The sequence below is a fragment of the Polistes dominula genome, unplaced genomic scaffold, assembly GCF_049000335.1.
Source record: "Polistes dominula isolate Pdom_NZ unplaced genomic scaffold, Pdom_raw_medaka contig_75, whole genome shotgun sequence".
Classification (NCBI taxonomy): domain Eukaryota; kingdom Metazoa; phylum Arthropoda; class Insecta; order Hymenoptera; family Vespidae; genus Polistes; species Polistes dominula.
The window spans coordinates 241955-263266 of NW_028301003.1; the positions used below are offsets into that span (position 1 = coordinate 241955).

Consider the following 21312-nt stretch of genomic DNA (forward strand, 5'->3'; position numbering starts at 1 on the left):
TGAGAGCCTTCGTGTGCGCGCGCATAAAAATGTGCGTGCGCATGAAAAAGTGCGCGCGCATGAAAAAGTGCGCGCGCATGAAAAAGTGCGCGCGCATGAAAACGTGCGCGAACATGAAAACGTGCGTACGCATGAAAACTACATTTATAGAAGTATCTACACGTGTTTTTATTATAAATTTTATATACAATTAAAAACATACAAAATATTATCTAATTTAATTATAAGAACTATATAAAAACCTTTAAAAACTCTGATATTTTTATATTTTTAACAAGTATATTATTTCAACTAAACAGAAATTGCATAATCTATTCATATAAGTGTACCTAACCTCAAATACTAGTTTTCTTAAGATACATTCTAAATTATGGAAAGGAAAAATATACATTCGTTAAAAAATAAACAAATTTATAAAGAAAATGTTCGTAAGAAGAGAGCAAGGATAATAATAAGAAATCTGCCATTTCAAGTAAGTGGTTTTATTGTATTATTAAACATATCAAATTTATTTTCTTAATTTTAAATATTTGTTGTTATTGTATAGCTCACAGAGGATAATTTAAAAGAATATTTTAATGAGTATGGTAAAATTGAAGAAGTAAAGATATTAGAGAAAAATGGAAAATCTGTTGGTTGTGGTTTTGTACAATTTGATCATGTACAAAGTGCAGCGAAAGCAATACATCATGCAAACATGAAGATACTTCAAGGTAGATCCATCGTGGTTGATTGGGCGATACCAAAAAGTAAGTATAAAAAAGATAAAAATAACCCAGGAAATATAAAGGAAGATAATGTTGATGTTGAAATAAAGATGGAATGCGAAGAAAATCAGAATGATGATTCTAAAAACGATTATATAAGTTTGTAAGTAATGAAAAAATTAACTCTTTTACAAATATATTACTTAAAAAATATATATTACCAATTATCAATTGAAATTTATAGATCGACTGACAAAAACCAAGAGGATATACAAGATTTATCAAAAGAAGAAGATATAAAAGATGAGAAAGTTACTGAAGAAATGTCTGAAGAAGAAGAAGAAGAAGAAGAAGCAGACGACAAAGAATTAATTAGGAGACAAAATTTCAAACGTGAGTCTAATGATGTTGAAGATGGTAAAACCATATTTTTAAAAAACGTACCATTCTCGACGACAAATAATGAACTCAAAAAATTTATGGAAGAAAGGTTCGGTCCAGTTTACTATGCTCTAATATGCATAGACCGTATGACTGAACATTCCAGAGGTACAGCATTTGTAAAATTCAAGGTAATAGATAGATTTATATTTATTCTAATTACTGAATCATTAATTTAAAAAAATTATAATAAATAAAATGAGATTAACGTTTTTCTTCAGAATATAGAAGATACTGAAAAATGTTTATCAGCAGGGACTGAACTACGTTTACAAGATGAAATTCTTGAACCTTACAAGGCATTAAGTAAAAAATGTATTATGGATAAAAATAATTTAAAGAATAAAAAAGAAAGAGATACGAGAAATTTATATCTTGTTAAAGAAGGAGGTACAACACATATAAATATATTTATATTTAAGTAAAAAAATGTATAAAAGATAATGGAATATTATTAATATGAAAATCATAATATTTTCAGTAATAACAGCTGGAAGCCCAGCTGCAGTAGGCGTATCAGCTACAGATATGGCTAAACGATTACAACTTGAACGTTGGAAATCTCAGATATTACGTAATTTAAATATGTTTGTTTCAAGAATACGTTTAGTTGTTCAGAATTTGCCAGCTTCACTAGATGATGCGAAACTTAGGTTAATTTTTAAAAAATATGGTGGACCTACGGCGATCATTAGAGAAGTATATTATACATGTTTATATTTTATTTCATTTCTTGTAAAACATAAAAATCGTTTTATATTTTACAATATTTTCATATCTATATACATTTTTAGGCAAAAGTTATGCGTGATTTAAAAAATATTGATGCAAACGGTGTAGGTAAATCCAAAGAATTTGGATTTGTAACATTTACAAAACACGAAGATGCTCTAAGAGCTTTACGAGCTATAAATAATAACCCTAAGATTTTTACACCATACAAGGTAAACTTAGATAAATTAATCATTTCACTAAATTGAACATTTTTTCCTATGTTTAATCGTACGATTTTTTATTAGAGACCAATAGTTGCATTTTCCATAGAAAATCGTATTATGGTAAATACGAAACAAAGGAGAACAGAAAAAAATTTAGCACGAAGTCCTCTTTACTCAGGAAATAAAAAAATCATTCCAAAAGAATCAGTGGAGCAAAAAATAGTCCAAGCTAAGTCAGAAAGAAAAGTTGAGAAAGAAGAAAAAACTTTCACTGGTAATCAAAGTAAACCTGGACAAACAAAGATCAGATCAAGGTTTAATTTAAAAAATCAAGCTATTCTGCATAAAAAAGTAACGAAGAAGGAAAAAAAGGCAGTTAAACACGATCAACAAAGCAGAAAAATGAAAATAGAAAAAGTGAAGAAAGATGTAAAAGTAACAAATCCTCTTTTATATTTATATATATATATATATTTTTTATTTTTTACACTAGTGATATGTTTTTAATAAAATTGGTCTTCTTTTTTTTCTAGTTTAAAAAATCTGCCAAAAAAAGGGATGCAGAAAATGCAAACTTTAATAAACTTGTTCACAGTTATAAAAATAAATTATTAGCAATAGGTCCAACCAATCCATCAAAATGGTACGAAACGTCATCGACGTAAATACATATTTATATGTTTTAATATTAAATAATTAATAGACATCTCTATGTATTGTCTATTCTTTTTAATAAATATCTCATATTATATATTATTGACGTAAACAAACTTGAGCGAATCCTGTAAAAAATGGAAGAACAAGAATATAAGTTATGTTATATGAGAATATAATTATTACCAGCAGATAACAATATTTTTCTTTTTTATATTTGAAGATACCAACATAATTGATTCCCTAAAAAAGGGAAGGCTTAACCTACATAGCATAAAATCTTTCTAAATCATTTCTTAGGAAGTTTGAAATCTTTCAAAAAGGTTTCTAAAAAATCTTTCTACAAGTACTGTACTTTTACTCTATCAGTAAAATATTTTTGTAAAATCTTTTATGAATATTTTTAAAAATATTTTATAATGATGCCTGCAAGATTTCTGAAAGATTTCCAAACTTTTCGTGTTATGTGGGTTTTTTTCTATTCTTCAATTGATGTTTAATTCGATGCTTAAAATGAAGGGACTTCATTAAAGATACCTTATAATGCGATACGCATAATCTATCCCTACTCTATGTTTCCTTCTCCCAACTGCTCTCTCTCTGCTTTGTCGAGCCATATATTTTCCCAGATAGATTTATAAGAGTTATAATTCTCGAACGCTTAACGTGAGTGCTTCTCCACTTTCTGATTTTATTTTATTTTTTTTTTTAAGTCTTTTATGTAATTCATTGTTTTTTTTTACTTACAATTAGATAAAACAGTTAATAATGTGTCGGATGTGATTGTATAAGTAATTAATTATTATCATTAATAAACTTTCTAAAAAATGTTAGCTTCGTTTAGGTAAGTTTACAAAAGAAAAATTAAAATTCGAACTATTAAAGTTACTTGAACATTTGAATGATTGTCAGAAGAAAGAATTTGAATTTTCCCGCGTTATTTACAATTTCGATATTTCGATTATTTCTTTCTACGTTGTGAACTTTTAAATTTACAAATAACTGAAATTTTGATGTGACTCTTGATGTTTCTTTTTAATATAATTAAATTTGAACAATATTGTGTACAATAAATAACATTTTTAATGTTTCTTTGAATTATAGAATTCATTCTTCGCAGAAGCTTATCTCTGCCTTTTTTCTAAGATATTCGAAACATAATCAAAATGATCAACACACATTATGTAGAACTTTAGAAACTTTGGCAACCACAGTTGAAAAACACGAATGCCCAAGTTGTCGTCCATATGCGGAAATACCTGGACCAAAACCAATTCCTATTTTAGGAAATACATGGCGTTTTATTCCTTACATAGGTAAGATTATATAAACAATAGTCTTATAATAATACCATTAGAATATTTTGTCCACAAATGTGAAAACATTATTTTAATTTGGTTTAACAAATTTCAGGTGATTTTCAAATACAATCGGTGGATAAAGTTTCCAAAAGATTATACGAACAATATGGAGATATTGTTAAGATTGAAAATTTACTTGGTAGACCGGATATGGTATTTGTATACGATGCAAACGAAATTGAACGAATTTTTCGACAAGAAGATAAAATGCCTCATCGACCATCCATGCCTTCTCTTAATTATTATAAACATATATTAAGAAAAGAATTCTTCGATAATGACGCTGGTGTTATTGCTGTGTAAGTAATTATCTATTATTATTTTACTCAAATGAAATTGGTGCCAAAATTAAATCGACGTCATTTAAGTTTTAGCGCCAATTTAGAAAGATCAAACAGTAAGTAACACTTTCACTGACAAAAAAAACTTTTTCATAAAGAAACCGGAGTCATCATAATAATTATCTTTACTTAGAAAGTATATCATTTCTAATACACATGAATTACATACATTATAATATTCTAAAAGCATATTGTAAGAAAGTTTACGTAACAATCCAATGAAATATTATACATTAGGTTTTACAGGAACGTATAAGTAAAGTATTCGTTAGATAACAATCCGGTGAAATCTATGGTGTAAGATATGTATTAAATTCTCATAAAAGAGAACGCAAGTTTTATGATCCATAAAATGCATTATCTAATACGAGTTCACATCAACATATATTTCGTAATAAAAATAGCGAAGAAACAAAGAAAATATAATGTTTTCTAATTGCTAAACACATAATTTATTTTTCCATTAAAGTTCTAACGTTTCGTATCTGTTATTCAGTCATGGAGAGAGTTGGTATCATTTTCGTAGCAAAGTACAACAAGTAATGCTTCAACCACGAACAGCAAAAATGTATGTCGGTGCAATTGAGGAAGCAAGTCGTTCATTCCTCAGAAGGTATAATTACAGAATGCCTTTCCTTTTTCAGTTATATTCTTTTCTTTTTTCCTCTTTCTATTCTTATTATTTTTATTACTCATATATCTTCATTCTATTCAATTTTTTTAAAGTTGACATAATTTTGTATAATTAATTCTGATATTATATTGCAGGATAGAAAGTATAAAGAATTTGAATAATGAAGTACCTGATGATTTTTTAAATGAGATACACAAATGGTCTCTTGAGTGTAAGCGTATATATACTTATGTTATTATTATTATTTCTTTCTAAAAGTAGACTGAACAATATAGAATCTAATTAACAGCTATCGCACGAGTTGCATTGGACGTTCGTTTAGGTTGTTTAGATAACAATGCTAATCTCGAAACACAAGAATTAATAAATGCAGTAGTTACATTTTTAAAAACGTCGGTATTCTGGAACTCAAAATACCTTTCTGGAGGATTTTTAATACACCCACTTGGAAAAAATATATTAATGCACTCGATACTATTGTACGGTTTGTATTGAAAACTACGTATATTAAAGAAACAAGAAATTTCATTAATTTACAAATATAATGAAATAAATAAATATATTTTGTATTATTCCTAATGTATTTCTATGTTATGTAGAATTACATCAAAATATACGAATGCTGCTTTATCAAACTGGAACAACTCTCCAAATTCTACCAAAGAATTATCTTTGTTGGAAAGAGTTTTGTCTTTAGAAGGAAATTCGAAATTAGCAACAGTTTTAGCACTTGATTTATTCCTAGTTGGTATAGATACTGTAAGTATGTATAATAAGTTTGTATGTGTATACATATATCTGTATAATAATTTTATTATCAAACGATATTTATTTGTAACATTTTTCTAAAGACTTCAAATTCTGTGGGATCGGTATTATATCAATTGGCAACGCATCCAGAAAAACAAGATCTAGCTTACAAAGAAATATGCAACATATTACCATCGAGGGATGCACCAATGGAAGCAGTACACTTAGAAAATTTGAAATATTTGAAAGCTTGTATTAAAGAAACTTTGAGGTTTTTATTTTTCTATACAGTAATAATTGAATGCTTAATTATCTAATATTTAATATAATCATTATTGAATCTATTTAATAATTTGTTTATTTTAATTAGGATGTATCCTGTTGTTATTGGAAATGGAAGATGTATGACTAAAGATACAGTTATTAGTGGTTATAATGTACCGAAAGGGGTAAGAAAATTTGTTTTGTATACACATTTTATTTTTAAATATTTCACTGTCCAATTAAATTATATGTTAAATATCAAATGTGTTTTCATGTATATGGATATACATATGTATACAGGTGCAAGTTGTTTTTCAACATTACGTTATAAGCAATCTAGACAAATATTTTCCAAGTAGTAAAGAATTCATTCCTGAGAGATGGTTACAAGATAACGGTGTACTTCATGCATTTGCGTCACTTCCTTTTGGCTATGGTAAGCGTATGTGTCTTGGGCGACGATTTGCTGAATTGGAAATGATTATTGTAATCAGTAAGGTGAGTTCCAAAAATATTATACTATTGTCTTATTTGAGTAGTTTAAAAGACTGTGCTAAATGAAGAGGAAGGCACGTTTATTATCTTTTCTAGCAGATAATAGTCTCTTCCTAAAAAAACAAAAAAAAACAAAGAAATTTATAAAATTATTTCAAATTTGACTTTTATTTTTCTAATGAAAAAAATGAGAGACCGTAGTATTTTTACGTCGTTAAATAGCAATTGAAAGAGAAATTGACTACACGAATAAGGACATTTATGCGAAGATACGCTTGGTGCTCACAAGATATTCATAGTAGTTAACTTTCCGATGGTTACGCTTAACGAACACAAACAATAATAACATTTCTTCGACCATTTTATTATTTTCATTATTATTTTATTATAATATAGGAAATATTTCGTTTATCTAACAAGTAAATGATCACTTAACATTACATCTATTACAAATTTAAATTATTATTTATTCAAATGAATAGTTTAGGTAAGTTTAAGATTATTCTTTTATTTCAGATTTTACAATATTACAAAATAGAATATCATCATGAAAAATTAGATTATTATATTGATCCAATGTACACGCCTAAAGGACCACTAAAATTAACATTTATTAATAGATAAATAGATTTATTCTCCCCCTCCTTGAGATAGGCAACTTTCGATACACCCAAGTATAGAAAAAGTTTAGGCAAAATTATTAATAAACATATTAAATAAATTCTTTATTCTATTTATATGATTGTATATATAAATATTAATTATTAATATTAATTATATTATCTTATTAGTCTTACATATAAATTAGATATTTATTTGACAAAAGAAAAAGAAATTCTTATTTATTATTAAATTTGATATTTCAGATAAAATAAATATAATATTTCAAATATAGATAATAGTATTTGCAGTATATAATTACATATATTTATTATAGCATGTAAAATAATGTTTAGATAAAATTGATTATATGTGTGTAGGCGTATGAGTTACGTTGGTAGTTTTATTTATATTTATATACATAGATTATAATAAATACATTAAAAATAAATCAATTCATATTTACGAATTGTCCCAAATAATTTGATATTAATAATAATTAATCACAGAAATTTATAAATCATAGTAATGCTAGTTTTACCAAGCATAATTGATACTAAATTGACGAACTTGTGTGCGTGTAAATGAAGTAATATACATGTATTACTTATTGAATAAGTAATTCTATATAATTATATAATGTTTTTTGTTTAAAAAAAATCATATTTTCAATATTAGAATTTAGTGTATAAAGTATAAAGTATCACGGAAACAAAATCATGACAAAATGCATCTATTTAAAATGATTTTTCTAAATAGGAAGGGAGGAGGGATCAAATATAATATTATCAAATAGAAATTCTTTCGTACAAATCTAATTTTAGTTAAGATGATGTGAGCACTCGCCTATTTTTTTTTTATCGAGACTTATTTAATTATTATTTAATTATGCAAATATCATTTGATTTATATATATGTATGTATATATATATATATAAATAAATGAACAAAATCACTGTTATTTGTTTTTGATCGATATTATAGATTGATCAATGTCCTTTTTAATCACTTTTATCATCATTTTTAATTTCCTCCTTGACGATATCCTTTCTGCGATCAGATTTATTAGTAAATACACCGGGAAGATGATCCTTAACCTGTTCCCTTAATTTTTGTGGAATGACCATGACAGTTGTAGTGACGTTTCCTAAGAATAATATCAAGAACATAACACTGAGAACCGAAACGTGCCAAGTAGCTTCCGGATGTGATATTAAAACATATAATATATAAGCGTTATAAAGTTGGAAAAAGTATCCAACAAATAGGAATGGAAGGAGAAACGATAGTCCACGCCACATCCAAGAATGAAAACCTTCAATGGTAATATCCATATTATGTCTTTCACCTAATGCTTTTAAACGATAAAGTACACCCCGTTGATAACGAAATTGTAGATATTGTACTATACCTAAAAATATGAATATTTATGAAAGTATCGATAATTAAAAAGAAATTCATTAAAATCATTCAAGATATTAGAATGAATACTTACTAATATATACATTGAACCAGATAAATTGACCACGAAATGCATACCAAGCACCTGTATTTGGCCACACTAATAAAACAGCCGACACTACAGTAGAGAGAAAGTGATGAAATCGCCACCAGCCTTTAATTCTAGATCCATTTACTTTAAGAATACTTTCTCTTATTGTTAATGTGCAATAATACCAGACTAGAAGGAACATCAAACTCAGTTCCAATGTTCTAAAATAATATTCAAATATTATGTTATAGAAATCATTAGAATTCGTTAATAATTGATATAAATGTATATATATGTATATATATGTATATATCTTACCTTACATTAGTAAAAAGATTTAAAACAGATAGCACAAAACCAATTACAGATAATACTAATTTAAATTTTTCATATTCATCCTTGTATTTAAATCTGAGAAGACAAACAAAATAAATTGATCCATTAGTTTCCAATTTTATAATTAAACTGATATTATTGTATAAGGAAAAAAAGATAAAGTAGAAATCTTACTTATCATTCTTGTTCAATATAGAAACATTAACACTGCCTAGTATAATTTGAAGATATACACCATTTGGTTTTGGTAAAGTTTGTTCCATTTCGTGTAATTGTTGATCTCTTCTCATCATATCTTTATCTAACGTCATTTTTGTACTTCTGTCATGAAGCCTAAATAAATGTACACAAAGATATATATATATGTATATATGTGTATTATATAATGTTTTAGTGTAAGCAATAGAATAATACCAAACATATCTTTTTCATTATAATAAAAACTTACTGTTTTAAAGATTTAGAAATAATATTCATTCTATATCTTTGATGAGAAATTCCTTTAACACATTTTGCTTGTAACTCTCTAACTTCATCCAATTTAGCAAGATATTCTCTATTTAGTACCTGTAATAGAAGAAATAATATAAATAATAAGAAAGATAAAAAAAAGGTAGAAAAATCGATAGCTTTCAAAGTTCACATAAGTTTGTTCATAAACATTAATAAAATACTTGTTAATTGTTTTTTCATACATTATATTTGAATATTTAAATGCAATTTGTCAAAGAAATAAACAACTTAACCTATCTTTCTTTTGCGACAAAAAGAATATTATTGAAGTAGAAAAAGCGAAAAATAAAAGTTGAATATTTTCACCCTCCTTCCCCGATTATTTCAGTTAGATTTTTCTTTGATTTTTCTTTTTTTTTTACCTCCAACTCCTTATAATCTCGTGCCAAGTCATTCCAATCTTTTAAGCAAGATTCAACGTCAGTGTCCATTTTTTTTGGTCGTTTGTTATTTATATATTTTTCTTTCTATACTTTGGATGAAATGATTTATTATTTATAAGTATTGAAATAAAAAATAAATCTTTTGTATGAAAAATGTTGAATAATATTTATCTTAAATATCGTCTCCTCGTGTAGAATGGTCGTCAATGAATAACCATAGAACACTGTCGAGACATGCAATCACTATCGTATGTTCTATGATATCGGGTATATCGTTATCTTCAGTCTTTTCGATCGATTTAATCAACATTAGATAAACAATTTAAATTTGTAAATAAAATATTACGATTATAATTACTACGAATAAAAATAATTTAATTTATTTACATGATACAATTGATTTTTTAACTCTTTCATATACTTTCCTTTAGGATTTGTCATTTCTACCGTAATTGAGAGAGAAAGAAATAAAAGAAAGGAGAAAGAAGAAAGAAAAAGTACAAACTCATGGCGTTAGAAGAAAATTCACAAGAGGGAGGCACCAGAATATCTTGATACGTCACTGAAGTGCAACGTTAATTCTCTAAAGGTTGCATAGATGGCGCCGGCATCGTCGCTTTCTCGAATGTGGAAATAGAAAAAAAAAGAAAGTGTATGCAATTACGGAAAAGCGCCATCTTCCGGTATGCAAGAAATTTGAAGGATACCTTTTTTTTTTTATCTTTCTGTTTTTCTTCAAAACAAGAAAAAAGAAGAAGAAGAAGAAGAAAAAAAATAATATAAGATACGTACGAAATTTCTTTTATCGTTGACGAGTGTTCGATGAATATGACGATGATTTATTTCAATCATTTCACAAGTATCTTTATCTTTTCATTTCATTTGATTTTTTTTTTTTATCATACATTGTTTCGATTTACTAAATTTGTCTTTGTAAGATTATTTTTAATAATTAAATAGTCACGATACAAGGTCACGTTTGATAATGATAAATGTTCGTACATGTAGTTTTCGTTAGCGTATTTATTCAATATGTAATATAAATAATATTTGTGTGTGTGTGTGATTTATTTATATTTAAAAATAATCAATAAATATTTGTTATATTTCGAAAGGAATTTTTTTGAGCAAGATATTAATAAAAATTGTTCAAAAAATTCGTGACGATTAGGGAAATAAATCGATTACGAACATTCAAAGCAAATCAATATAATAATAATAATAATAATTTAAAAGAAAAAATATTTATATATATAGATATATATATATATGCGTACGTATAACGAAAAACAACTTAAAACGGTCAGAATTTTTCAGCGGTCCTTGACCAAGCACGTTCCACCACGATTTGGAATGGAAAAAAGATGATTTGCATTAGTATACTACTACTCTTCTTATTTATATTCCTTCCGAGATAGTAGAGGAAAAAGAAGAAAGATTCGAAAGATTTGAATTTCAGATTGAAAATATTTTTCTTCAACCATTTTCACATGGATCGTAATAAATATATATATATGTATATAAATATTGTTTAAATGACAAACATTCTCTTGCATAGTATAGCATTGATAATATCATTTAAAAAAAAAAAAGAAAGCACTTTCTTCTTGTTTTTATACTATTTCAACATTTATCGTAATAACTGATATAATTATTAGATTATTATAAAGAAAAATATTCTAACGAAGGAAAGAAAATTGTAAGATTTATCTAATGCGTTTAAGAGTTCAATGTTATTTCATCGGAAGTTGGATTTTTAATCTCACCAAAATATCATTGGTATGACATTAAATACAAGAAATAGATATTCCAGATTGATTGGTACGTCTATTGCATTATTTATAGTGGATATTATCGTGTACCGTTCAAAGTCTGTGAATCCTATCAGACTTTAAAAGTAGATTTCTTTACCCTTTTTATCTATAGTATCATCATACATATATATAGGTATAGATTTTATTTACCGCCAGTTTTAAATCATTCCTTATACACATACATACATGTAATTATAGAATTTATTTTCTACGAATTTCCACATTTTTTTGATAAAGGATCAAAAAACAATTTTAAAATCGTCCTAACTAAAGTTGAACAAATTGATTTGATCTATTTTTTTTCTTTTTTTATTTCGTTTTGGAAAAGAACTAATTTATCCGATAAATTATACAAATATATTTGATAATATAATTAATTAGATTATCGAGTAAAATGAATCGTTTTCTATTTATTATGTGTTATAATAATTGATACAATCGTTGGACGATTAGAAGAAATAAAGGAAATGTCGAATGCATTATTTTGTCAAATACTTTGACAGTTTCTATAATTAAAGAGACTTGTATAGAACAGAAAGGAATCCCCACTCTGCTTTTCTCTCTCTTTCTCTCTGTCGGAGTTTGAAGAGACTCGAGTAAGAGATTGAAAAATGTTCGAAACTGTTAAACTTCAAGCAGTCTCGGTCGTTGGGTTCTCCAGTTAGCGACAACCCGAGCATGAGAAAGTATCCTACATATACACCCACCATATATAAAACAAATAAACACGCATTAAAACATATATGTAAGAAGTTAAACCAAACGTGCATTTTTTTCTTTTCTTTTTTTTTTTTTTTTTTAACTAAAAACAAGCATAAGTAGGTGGTGGTGCGTTTTATAATTGAATAGAGAATTAGTTGATAATATACACCTGAATAAAACAATTATGAATTAGTGAATGAATAAGTGAATGAATTAGCATGGAGGTGGGAGAAATAAAATGGCGGGAACAATGATAAGTATTTAAAAAGATCTAGTTTCCTTCGTTAGGATATAAACAAATAAAATACGAGTTAGAATATAAATACATGCTGTTAGTAAAGAAAGAAAAATAAAGAAACAACTGCAGTTTATATTTCGAATACGAACGAGTAAGAAAGAAGGAAAAGAAACGTAAATGTGTGCAGGAGATTCAACGACGCGTGAACGATAAGAAAAGAAGACGGGTTGAGTTGTTCGATCGACGATAACGTTGTCGACATTGTTCTTCTTTTCCTCTTCTTCTTCTTCTTCTTCTTCTTCTTCTTCTTCTCCACTTGGTCATCATCATCATCATCATCATCATCGTCATCATAGTCGTCGCGTGTTGCTAGTGTGAAATAAAATTGTGCTTTGTGCGTTAAAGGTATTTTATAAAATTATATTAACAAAGTAGTCAAGAGAAGTTGGTTGATCGAAAAAGAAGAAAGGAAGAGGAAGAGGAAGAGGAAGAATTCTTCGTTATTCTCGTTTATGAAAAAGAAGAAGAAGAAGAGGAAGAAGAAGAAGAAGAAGAATAAAAAGATAGTGGAAGGGGGTTGTGGATAAAGTAAACGGGCTTCTCTAGATAACGGCATAGTTCAACAACGGTATTCGGATCTTGAGGCGCGAAGCTAAGAAGAATAATTCTGATTGGTAGCCGGCGACGCGCCGCTTTCCGGTCCGATTTCCGGTCTCGACATTCAGCCGCGAATTGCAGCACGCGCGCGCGCAACCTTTCATGCACTCTGCGCGTATGTTGTCTATGTGTGTGTGTCTCTAAAACGATCTTCTTTTTATTTTTGTTAATTTAATTATTATTAAGATTTATTGTAGAAAAATATAAATTTAAAGAACCAGGGAAGAAGGAGAAGATATATAAAGACGAGAATAAGAACAGTAAATCAACACAACAACTGTAGCGCGAATAATTCACGCACTGTGCGGTTTCCATTTTTTGTTTTGTATTATTATTAAAATTTATACAAAATAAACGAAAACTAAAGAAGAAACGGAGAAGAAGAAAAGGAGATAAATAAAGAAAAAAAGAAAAGAAAAGAAAAGAAATAGAAAGAAAGAAAGAAATAAGACGAGAATAAGAACAGCAAACAACAACTGCAGCGCGCACATTCACGCACTGTGCGTTAACCGGTTCCGTTTTGAATTATTTACGTTTATAGAAGAAAAAAAGAAAAGAAAAGAAAGAAGAAGAAGAAGAAGAAAAAAAAGGAGAAGAAGAAGAAGAAGAAGAAGAGTAACGCCATTTTGTATCGTTATTAGTATTTTAAATGAATCGAATATAAATAGATTTTGAATGAAAGATTCCAATAGAACATATAACATTGGATTCATTCAATGGTCGTATGCAAATGAATTAATATGATATAAATAAAATATAAATAAGATAAAATAAGAAAAATAAAAGAAAAAAGGAATTAGTAAGAGATATAAGAAGATTGAAATAGGAGAGGTGGTCAGAGAAAACGTGATCGTTGTTAAAACATGATCGTTTGAATTTGATCGTCGTTTCCAATTTCGCCAGACATAAAATTATTCGCCAAGTTAATACGAGAGGATTATATATTCGAACGTTTCGTAAAATCGTCCTTTTTTTATATTCCTTTATTTCTTCTTGTCCTTTTCTCTCATTAAAAGAATATATTTATTATCGAGAATGCGTACGTTATGGTCGAGTTTGAAAAGATCTCGTCCATCTTTGTTTAACGCGGCTTCTATGTCGCGCAAAAAACTTTTCGTCAATGGTAACGTAAATGATAAAAATAAAATGGACATCAAAAAGAAATCGGACATATCATCGGGAAAGTCTTATGTCGAAAGAAAATATGTAACTTCGGTTACAACAAATTCGGCAGTTATTTTAAGGGAACCACCGAAACCCAAAGGTTTCCCGTTATTTGGTACGATATTTGAATTTTTAAATACCGGTGGTGCTAAGATGCTTCACGAATACGTTGATCGTAGGCATAAAGAATTAGGACCGATTTATAGAGAACGTATTGGCCCGGTAATGGCAGTTTTTGTTAATTCACCCCAAGAATTTCGAAGAATTTTTAGGCTCGAAGGACCAACGCCTAAACACTTTCTTCCGGAGGCTTGGATTCTTTATAATGAGCTTAGATCTTTGGAACGAGGATTGCTTTTCATGTAAGTCAATTTTTCTTCTTCCTTTTTTTAATCATTACATTATTATTTATATTAATGTAAAAGAAATTTATTACAATATAAAATTAATAGAGTTACGTGATACTTAACATAATTATATTCTTATATACAATATAATAATACTGATGAATTATATCCTTAATCCTATTTTTCATAGATTTAACATAAAATGTAATTGAATTAAATAAACAATATTATTTCGTAGGAACGGAGAAGAATGGTTACAATATCGGCGAATATTAAACAAGGTGATGCTGTTATCAGACCCAACGGACATGTTTGTTGGTCCATGCCAAAAGGCTGCTGAGGGATTAGTAGAAAAATGGATAATTCAACGTAATAGTGATGATACGTTATCCCAATTGGAAACTCAACTATATCAATGGTCAATCGAAGGTAATATTTAATAACAATTATATATTTCGACGAATATTTTGTGAATTATTTTCAATGAAACATATTCCCATACAAAATAGCAATGTTGGCAACTTTAATGGGATCTACATGGCATCAACATAAACCAGTAATATCACGTCATTCGGAAAACTTAGCTAAATCATTGCACAAAATATTCGAATATACAGCTGAGTTATCAGTATTACCGGCAAAATTAGCAAAAACCTTGAGACTACCTTCCTGGAATAAATTCGTTGAGTCTGCAGATTCGGCATTAAGTATCGTTCGAACATTGGTACCGGAAATGGTTCACCTTGGTGGTGATGGTCTACTGCAGACGATGATGAACGAAGGAATTCGGGACGATGATCTTGTTAGGATAGTCACTGACTTTATTATTGCAGCTGGAGATACGGTATTTTCTTTTATTACAAATATTAAATCAGTGACATGTTCATTTGATTACTTGTTATTAATCGTTCAGGTCAATGTTAACATTCAACTTGTTTTCATTTTATTTTCAGACAGCTTTCTCAACTCAATGGATGCTATTTTTACTTGGTAATGATACCAAATTGCAAGACAAGTTGTACGAATCTATTAAGAATTTATCATCCAAGGAAATATTACGTAATTCATTGATAAAAGGAGTTATCAAGGAAACCCTTAGGCTATACCCAATAGCTCCATTTATTACGAGATATTTGCCAGAGGATAATGTCATTGGTGGATATTTTGTACCTAAAGGGGTAATTATCAAATTTTAATACGTTTGTTTTTCCAGTAATATCATTGATAGTATTTACATGCATATTGATGATTACAAGAAAATGAATTAATTTAATTGAATGACTACAACAATATTGAATCAATGAATTTTTCTTTTTTTTTCTCTTCTTTTTTTGTTATACAGGAATTAATTTTACTTTCATTGTATTCGAGTAGCAGAGATCCTATTAATTTTCCACGACCGAACGAATTTTATCCAGAAAGGTGGATACGAACAGAAAATGGTAATTATCAGGACGTGGTTAATCCTCATGCTAATATACCATTTGCTTTAGGAGCAAGAAGTTGCGTAGGTCGTAAACTCGCTGAAATTCAAATATCTCTTGTATTGGCCGAGGTAATCATTTTTTGTTTTTCTTTTCAAACATAAATTATTCTATTCAAATATTTCAAATATCTAATAAATCTTGTTGTTTTCTTTTTTTTTTTTTTTTTATTTACAGCTTGTTCGTACTTTCAAAATAAAATGTATGAATAAAGACGAAGTGAAATTGGTATTGCACTTGATATCTGTACCATCTAAACCAATAAAGCTTAAATTAATTAAGAGAAATTTTACGGTAAGATAGTAGAGAATAAATTAAGGATAATGTCGATGATGAATCGTAGACAAATTTTTTTTTATAGTAACTTTTTACATATTACATATATATATATATATACATATATATATATGTATGTATATATAATATTTTTTTTTATCGCCTTTTTTCATTAAGACGTAAAGTTAAATCTTACATTGCCATTTAAATTCGGATGATTATTAAAAGAGAAAAGACGATTATTTACAATCTCATATTATTTTGTATATACAATTCACAAGATGAAATTATTATTTAAATAATTGATAAAGAATGCTGCAAGTTATATATAAAAAAAATGTGTACAATTTTAAAAATTTTATTAAATATAATATATATATATATATACTATATATTAAAATCTTAAATACACCAAGGAATGTAAAAAAAAAAACAACCTGTTTTTCTCCTATATTACTATTTCCTTCTCAATCTAACAATTTTTTTTTTTTTATTAACTTGAAGCCTTCTTTCTCTTATCGTAAGAATTAAAAATTGATAATTATTATTTTCCTTCTTCATTTTCTTGTGTACACAATTGTATCATACATGACGAAGCACTTAACATTAAGACCTTGGTTATCTTTTTTTTTTCTTTCAATATGATTATTAATTAATGTGCATGATAAATATGTCCAAGTTCCAAATTATTATATATTTTATGTTATTATTATATAAAACAATAATTTTATATATATATGTTTGTGTGTGTGTACATAATACATACACATATACATATATACGATTAATATATTTATACCATATCACAATTAGGCTTAATTACAATGAATTAAATTAAGGTTGGCACAAATAACTATTAATAATTTCTTTGATATCATCCAAAAATTCAGGAAAAGTATTTTCATTGGAAAATTCACGAAATGCTTGGATCCTTTCAGTCATAGACATTTTCGTCGATAGAAATCTTTTGACGCAACAAGTTTTAAGTTCGTAACAAGAATTATTTCTAGCCCAATTCCATGCTCGACTGAAATTTTCATGGCTAAGCATAGCTATTGAACTTGCCGTTAAAGTATCCGTAATATCAGACATTAAAAATTTATCTGCTAATAAGGCAGCATCTAAAAGTGATTCTATAGTCGTATTTTCCAAAGTAGCACCGTTCATAACTGAAATTAATACGTTTAGTCCTTCCTTCGATGTATTTTTCAATTTAACGCGTCTTTTTCCAGATTCAGAAAAATTTCCTTCGAGCATAGCAGAAAAAGCATCTGACTTTTGACATAAGGTTTTTCTACATGCGTCAACTGTTGAACCATCGTCTAATTCAAATGTAACAATTGACGGCTTTGGAAGACTTTCGTAAAGTTTCGGATAATCGGTTGTAACCGTATCTGGTATTAAACCCTTGTCGTTGAATTCAGGGCGAATTTGTAATGTATTTGCCAATTGGCAAATTGACCAGACAGCATTATCGTTTAAAGCGTGTTCTCTATCATTTAATATATTTAATATTAATTTTAAACCACCATTATTGTTTAATAAAAATTTTAAATGAGTTTTAGACTTAATTATAAAAGGTATTGATATAGCGACCATTGTCTTGTGAGGATCCTCCCCACGTATTAATATAGAAGTAAGCTCTCCTATGATCCCTCCGGTTTCTCCTAAAGCACACAGCTGTCGAGTGTAATATTCCGAGCCATATAAAGTTTGCGCTTCGAAAGCAAAACCTTGTTTGACCAATGGAATTAAATACGCGCTATTTCTAAAAAGAAGAAACAAAGAGAAAACGTTTAAACACCTATTACCTTATCTATCGTTTATCAATTTTATTAAATAATATTAATAATCTTCTTATTTACCTTAATATTCTTGTAAGTATTTTAGAAGCTTTATAATTTTTTGAATATCGAATGTACGAAGATAATGGTCCAATTGTCTTAGGATCAACTAATTTTTCTATAGGTTCACTAAGCAGACTCAATCTGTTTAATAAAGCTAAAGTCCATGCACTTGTGTATTCGGAAGAAGTAAACTTGTGAAATGTTCCTGAGTCACGAGATTCATCATCTTCGATTGGTAACGATTTACAGCTTTTTAAAGATTCAACCTCTTCTTGTGGTTCTGTATAAGATAAAACGTTAATTGTACATTATTACATAATATTTTTAAAAGAAATTCTAAATTAAGAGATAACAAAATCTTGGTCAAAGTATTAATATATATATATATATGTATATACCTTCATCATAATTTTCCCATTCTGTATCACTACAAACAGGACTATAATTATCTTCTGCATTTTCATCTGTTTCCGCAGAATCATAAAATGGTAATGGTGGTGTACTAGAAGGAGATGAGAAAAAACTTGTCGAACTACACGGACTCCAATCGTCTTTAGGATAATCTACGCTGAATCGTCCTATCTCTGATTTTAAATATTTAAAACTGATTTTTCTATCCGAAGACGACAAATAATTTCGTTTCGTAGATATTTCTTGTTCTTTTCTATTTTCCAATGCATTTTCAACCATTTTCTTTAATTTAACGTTTAGCACGTCAAATAATCCATTATTAATCATTATTAAAATACTTTGATCGTCGTATATAAATTGCGCAAGAGCGAGTAATAACGTAGGATGATATTGTTCCATTTCGTTTTTTTTAAAAACGTGAGTATGAGTTCCAAGCCAGAATTATTTCTAATTTTAGCACGATTAACCGATTCTCGACAAAACATACATAAACTGGCTAATAATTCTTTGGGAACTTTTGAATGTTTCTCCATTAAAGATATTAAAATTTCTATCGCTCCTGAAGATCCAAGATTAGGACGACATTCTGCTATTTGGCTAAGATTACAAAGGCATTTAATAGCTAATTTATTATTTCTACTACAACCGTCGACGATGCATTTGTATCCTTCTAAATCTTTTTCTCCTTGCATTTGTATTCCACAACGAGGTTCCAGACAGATAAGAAATGCACACATGGCTTTTAAACATACTTCTACTAATTCTGTATATTTTGTACTTACAATAGCTTTGTTATTAGCTATTATTAATAAGCCTGTTATATTTTTAATTATACCAGCATCTAATACGTCTTCTCTACAACCTTCGTGCATACTCCAAATATTTCTATAACAAACAGAACAAATTAATAATATTAATATCTTGGTAAAATAATGTGTAATGTTTTTACATTGCAATTAGATTCAACTAAAATTATTTACCTTATTGCTCTGATTACCATTAGATAAGTTTGAGTATTCGTTTTAGATTGTAATAATTTAGAAAGTTCCTGTATCGAACCAGCTTCGTACAAACTTTTAGCATGCCAACTGCATTCGCTTAGATTACCAATTAATCTACAAGCACGACATTGAATAGCGCTATCCGATTTTAATTTTTTCATTATGCAAATTATATAATATCCTATTCTAGTTCCTTTAACCTGAAATAACATAGAAAAAAGTAAATAAATAAATAAATAAATTAAGTAAGCAAAGTTACATTGTTCTATGAAATTATAATATATATGATATTTAAAATTATGTTTAAAATATATGAAACAATGTTTACCTCTTCTCTAGCATCAGAAATTAAGCATGCATTTGCTAATAAACTTAACGTCATATTTAAAATTTTTAAATCTTGAGACCTTAATAATTTAATCAAAATAGTAAGACCTCCATCTTTAACAAATTGTCTATAGCATTTGGAGTCCGTTTTCAATCGTGCCAAACAATTAGTGATACCACTTTTGGAATTAACTTTTAAGTACTTTGATAATTCTATAAGAAGTGAAAGATCTGATTTTTCATTTGGTGATGACATTTTATGAAAATACCTTTAAATTTATATAAAATTGTACTTCTTATAGATAATACATAACCTCAAAATAGTTACAGTGTTGCAGATTGACAAATGCTAGAGTGGGTACAGCACCTGTCAAAAACGAAAGTAATAAGATTTTTCTTTTTCAACACAATTCGACGATTATCAAGCTTTATTTGATTTTTTTATACATGCAAAAATCATAATCATCTGTTATTCATTGTTTCTTTTATAAATTTTAAAGTTTTTTATAATTATTACTTTTATTTTCTTACTATCTTTTCAAAATAACCTCCATTTTTTCGTAGTACCTAAAATCGATACAACGTGGCGCTGTACAAATACTTCGAATTATTTAAAATCAGATCTACCTTATATAATATGTCATAATTATTCATAATCTGTGCATAAAAGTTATTGTTATGATTCATCATTATTTGTACATTTTTTAAATATACAATTATTTCAGTCTTTTCAATTGATTTGATCAAATGTAAACGCGTGAATTAAAATAATATAAATAGTTAGAATTAATAATCATAAATAATATTTGAATAACATATCTCTCGCGCGTTATTACGAGAGAAATATTTCAATGATGATTCGGCAATTCTTACGTAGATAATTAAATAATTCGAAGGTATTAAACTCATTACATACGTATAACATGTATCTTTTAAATTGATTAGAAAGTTAAGATAGGTTATATTTTTTTGTTTATATTGATCCTTTTATTGGTTACATAATGGAAATACCTATAAGATAAATTACAATTAATTTAGTAAATAATGTTTGCAATGATTGGAGAAAAGGAGGGGCATTTATTACACGGTCGACAAAATAATGGAAGATTGTTCATATGAATAAAAGTGGGGCGGA

General features: G+C 27.7%; 5 protein-coding genes across 9 annotated transcripts; 3 read left to right on the forward strand and 2 right to left on the reverse strand.

Moving 5' to 3' along the window:
- Nucleotides 1–134: 134 nt before the first annotated feature.
- On the forward strand, nucleotides 135–2837 carry LOC107071467 (RNA-binding protein 28-like). The gene is made up of 8 exons (XM_015330498.2): nucleotides 135–472; nucleotides 548–870; nucleotides 952–1279; nucleotides 1370–1538; nucleotides 1630–1847; nucleotides 1943–2092; nucleotides 2168–2521; nucleotides 2620–2837. The coding sequence occupies exons 1-8, from the start codon at nucleotides 371–373 to the stop codon at nucleotides 2749–2751; spliced, it is 1776 nt and encodes a 591-aa protein (XP_015185984.2). The 5' UTR covers nucleotides 135–370; the 3' UTR covers nucleotides 2752–2837.
- A 125-nt stretch (nucleotides 2838–2962) lies between these two features.
- On the forward strand, nucleotides 2963–7886 carry LOC107071465 (putative cytochrome P450 301a1, mitochondrial). Its single transcript, XM_089173933.1, is given in 12 exon segments — nucleotides 2963–3584; nucleotides 3845–4056; nucleotides 4154–4400; nucleotides 4939–5055; nucleotides 5211–5287; nucleotides 5366–5452; nucleotides 5455–5560; nucleotides 5676–5835; nucleotides 5928–6097; nucleotides 6197–6275; nucleotides 6391–6588; nucleotides 7102–7886. Coding segments are annotated over 12 exon segments (1578 nt in total). The 5' UTR covers nucleotides 2963–3567; the 3' UTR covers nucleotides 7210–7886.
- Nucleotides 7887–8034: 148 nt separating this feature from the next.
- LOC107071466 (transmembrane protein 120 homolog) lies at nucleotides 8035–10127 on the reverse strand. Its single transcript, XM_015330496.2, has 6 exons — nucleotides 9889–10127; nucleotides 9462–9580; nucleotides 9188–9346; nucleotides 8996–9088; nucleotides 8681–8898; nucleotides 8035–8596 (listed from the first exon to the last, which is right to left on the reverse strand). Exons 1-6 carry the CDS (start codon nucleotides 9955–9957, stop codon nucleotides 8187–8189), a joined length of 1068 nt encoding a protein of 355 aa, XP_015185982.1. The 5' UTR covers nucleotides 9958–10127; the 3' UTR covers nucleotides 8035–8186.
- Nucleotides 10128–10519: 392 nt separating this feature from the next.
- sad (Cytochrome P450 family protein sad) lies at nucleotides 10520–17962 on the forward strand. Of its 5 annotated transcripts, none has more exons than XM_089173929.1 (8): nucleotides 10520–13435; nucleotides 13518–14846; nucleotides 15070–15260; nucleotides 15341–15675; nucleotides 15785–16009; nucleotides 16174–16386; nucleotides 16493–16609; nucleotides 17824–17962. In XM_089173929.1, exons 2-8 carry the CDS (start codon nucleotides 14356–14358, stop codon nucleotides 17848–17850), a joined length of 1599 nt encoding a protein of 532 aa, XP_089030055.1. In that variant the 5' UTR covers nucleotides 10520–13435; nucleotides 13518–14355; the 3' UTR covers nucleotides 17851–17962. The 5 variants fall into 5 exon arrangements, with proteins under 5 accessions (XP_089030055.1, XP_089030056.1, XP_089030058.1 ...); XM_089173930.1 differs by having other exon boundaries at nucleotides 10520–12468; XM_089173932.1 differs by lacking the exon at nucleotides 17824–17962 and having other exon boundaries at nucleotides 10520–14846; nucleotides 16174–16253; nucleotides 16325–16386; nucleotides 16493–16652.
- On the reverse strand, nucleotides 17263–20558 carry Rnb (BTB/POZ domain-containing protein Rnb). The gene is given in 6 exon segments (XM_015330483.2): nucleotides 17263–18359; nucleotides 18457–18718; nucleotides 18837–19256; nucleotides 19259–19734; nucleotides 19830–20050; nucleotides 20179–20558. Coding segments are annotated over 6 exon segments (2568 nt in total). The 5' UTR covers nucleotides 20434–20558; the 3' UTR covers nucleotides 17263–17425.
- Between the last annotated feature and the right edge of the window lie 754 nt (nucleotides 20559–21312).

Coding starts and splice junctions, on each gene's coding strand:
- LOC107071467 (XM_015330498.2), top strand. CDS start 371: ATGGAAAGGAAAAATATACATTCGTTAAAAAATAAACAAATTTATAAA. Junction 871..951: donor AAAAACGATTATATAAGTTT/GTAAGTAATGAA, acceptor TGAAATTTATAG/ATCGACTGACAAAAACCAAG. Junction 1,848..1,942: donor CTACGGCGATCATTAGAGAA/GTATATTATACA, acceptor ATACATTTTTAG/GCAAAAGTTATGCGTGATTT.
- LOC107071466 (XM_015330496.2), bottom strand. CDS start 9,957: ATGGACACTGACGTTGAATCTTGCTTAAAAGATTGGAATGACTTGGCA. Junction 9,581..9,888: donor GAGATTATAAGGAGTTGGAG/GTAAAAAAAAAA, acceptor CTTCTATTACAG/GTACTAAATAGAGAATATCT. Junction 9,347..9,461: donor ATTTCTAAATCTTTAAAACA/GTAAGTTTTTAT, acceptor ACATTTATTTAG/GCTTCATGACAGAAGTACAA.
- sad (XM_089173929.1), top strand. CDS start 14,356: ATGCGTACGTTATGGTCGAGTTTGAAAAGATCTCGTCCATCTTTGTTT. Junction 14,847..15,069: donor GAACGAGGATTGCTTTTCAT/GTAAGTCAATTT, acceptor ATTATTTCGTAG/GAACGGAGAAGAATGGTTAC. Junction 16,387..16,492: donor TATCTCTTGTATTGGCCGAG/GTAATCATTTTT, acceptor TTTTATTTACAG/CTTGTTCGTACTTTCAAAAT.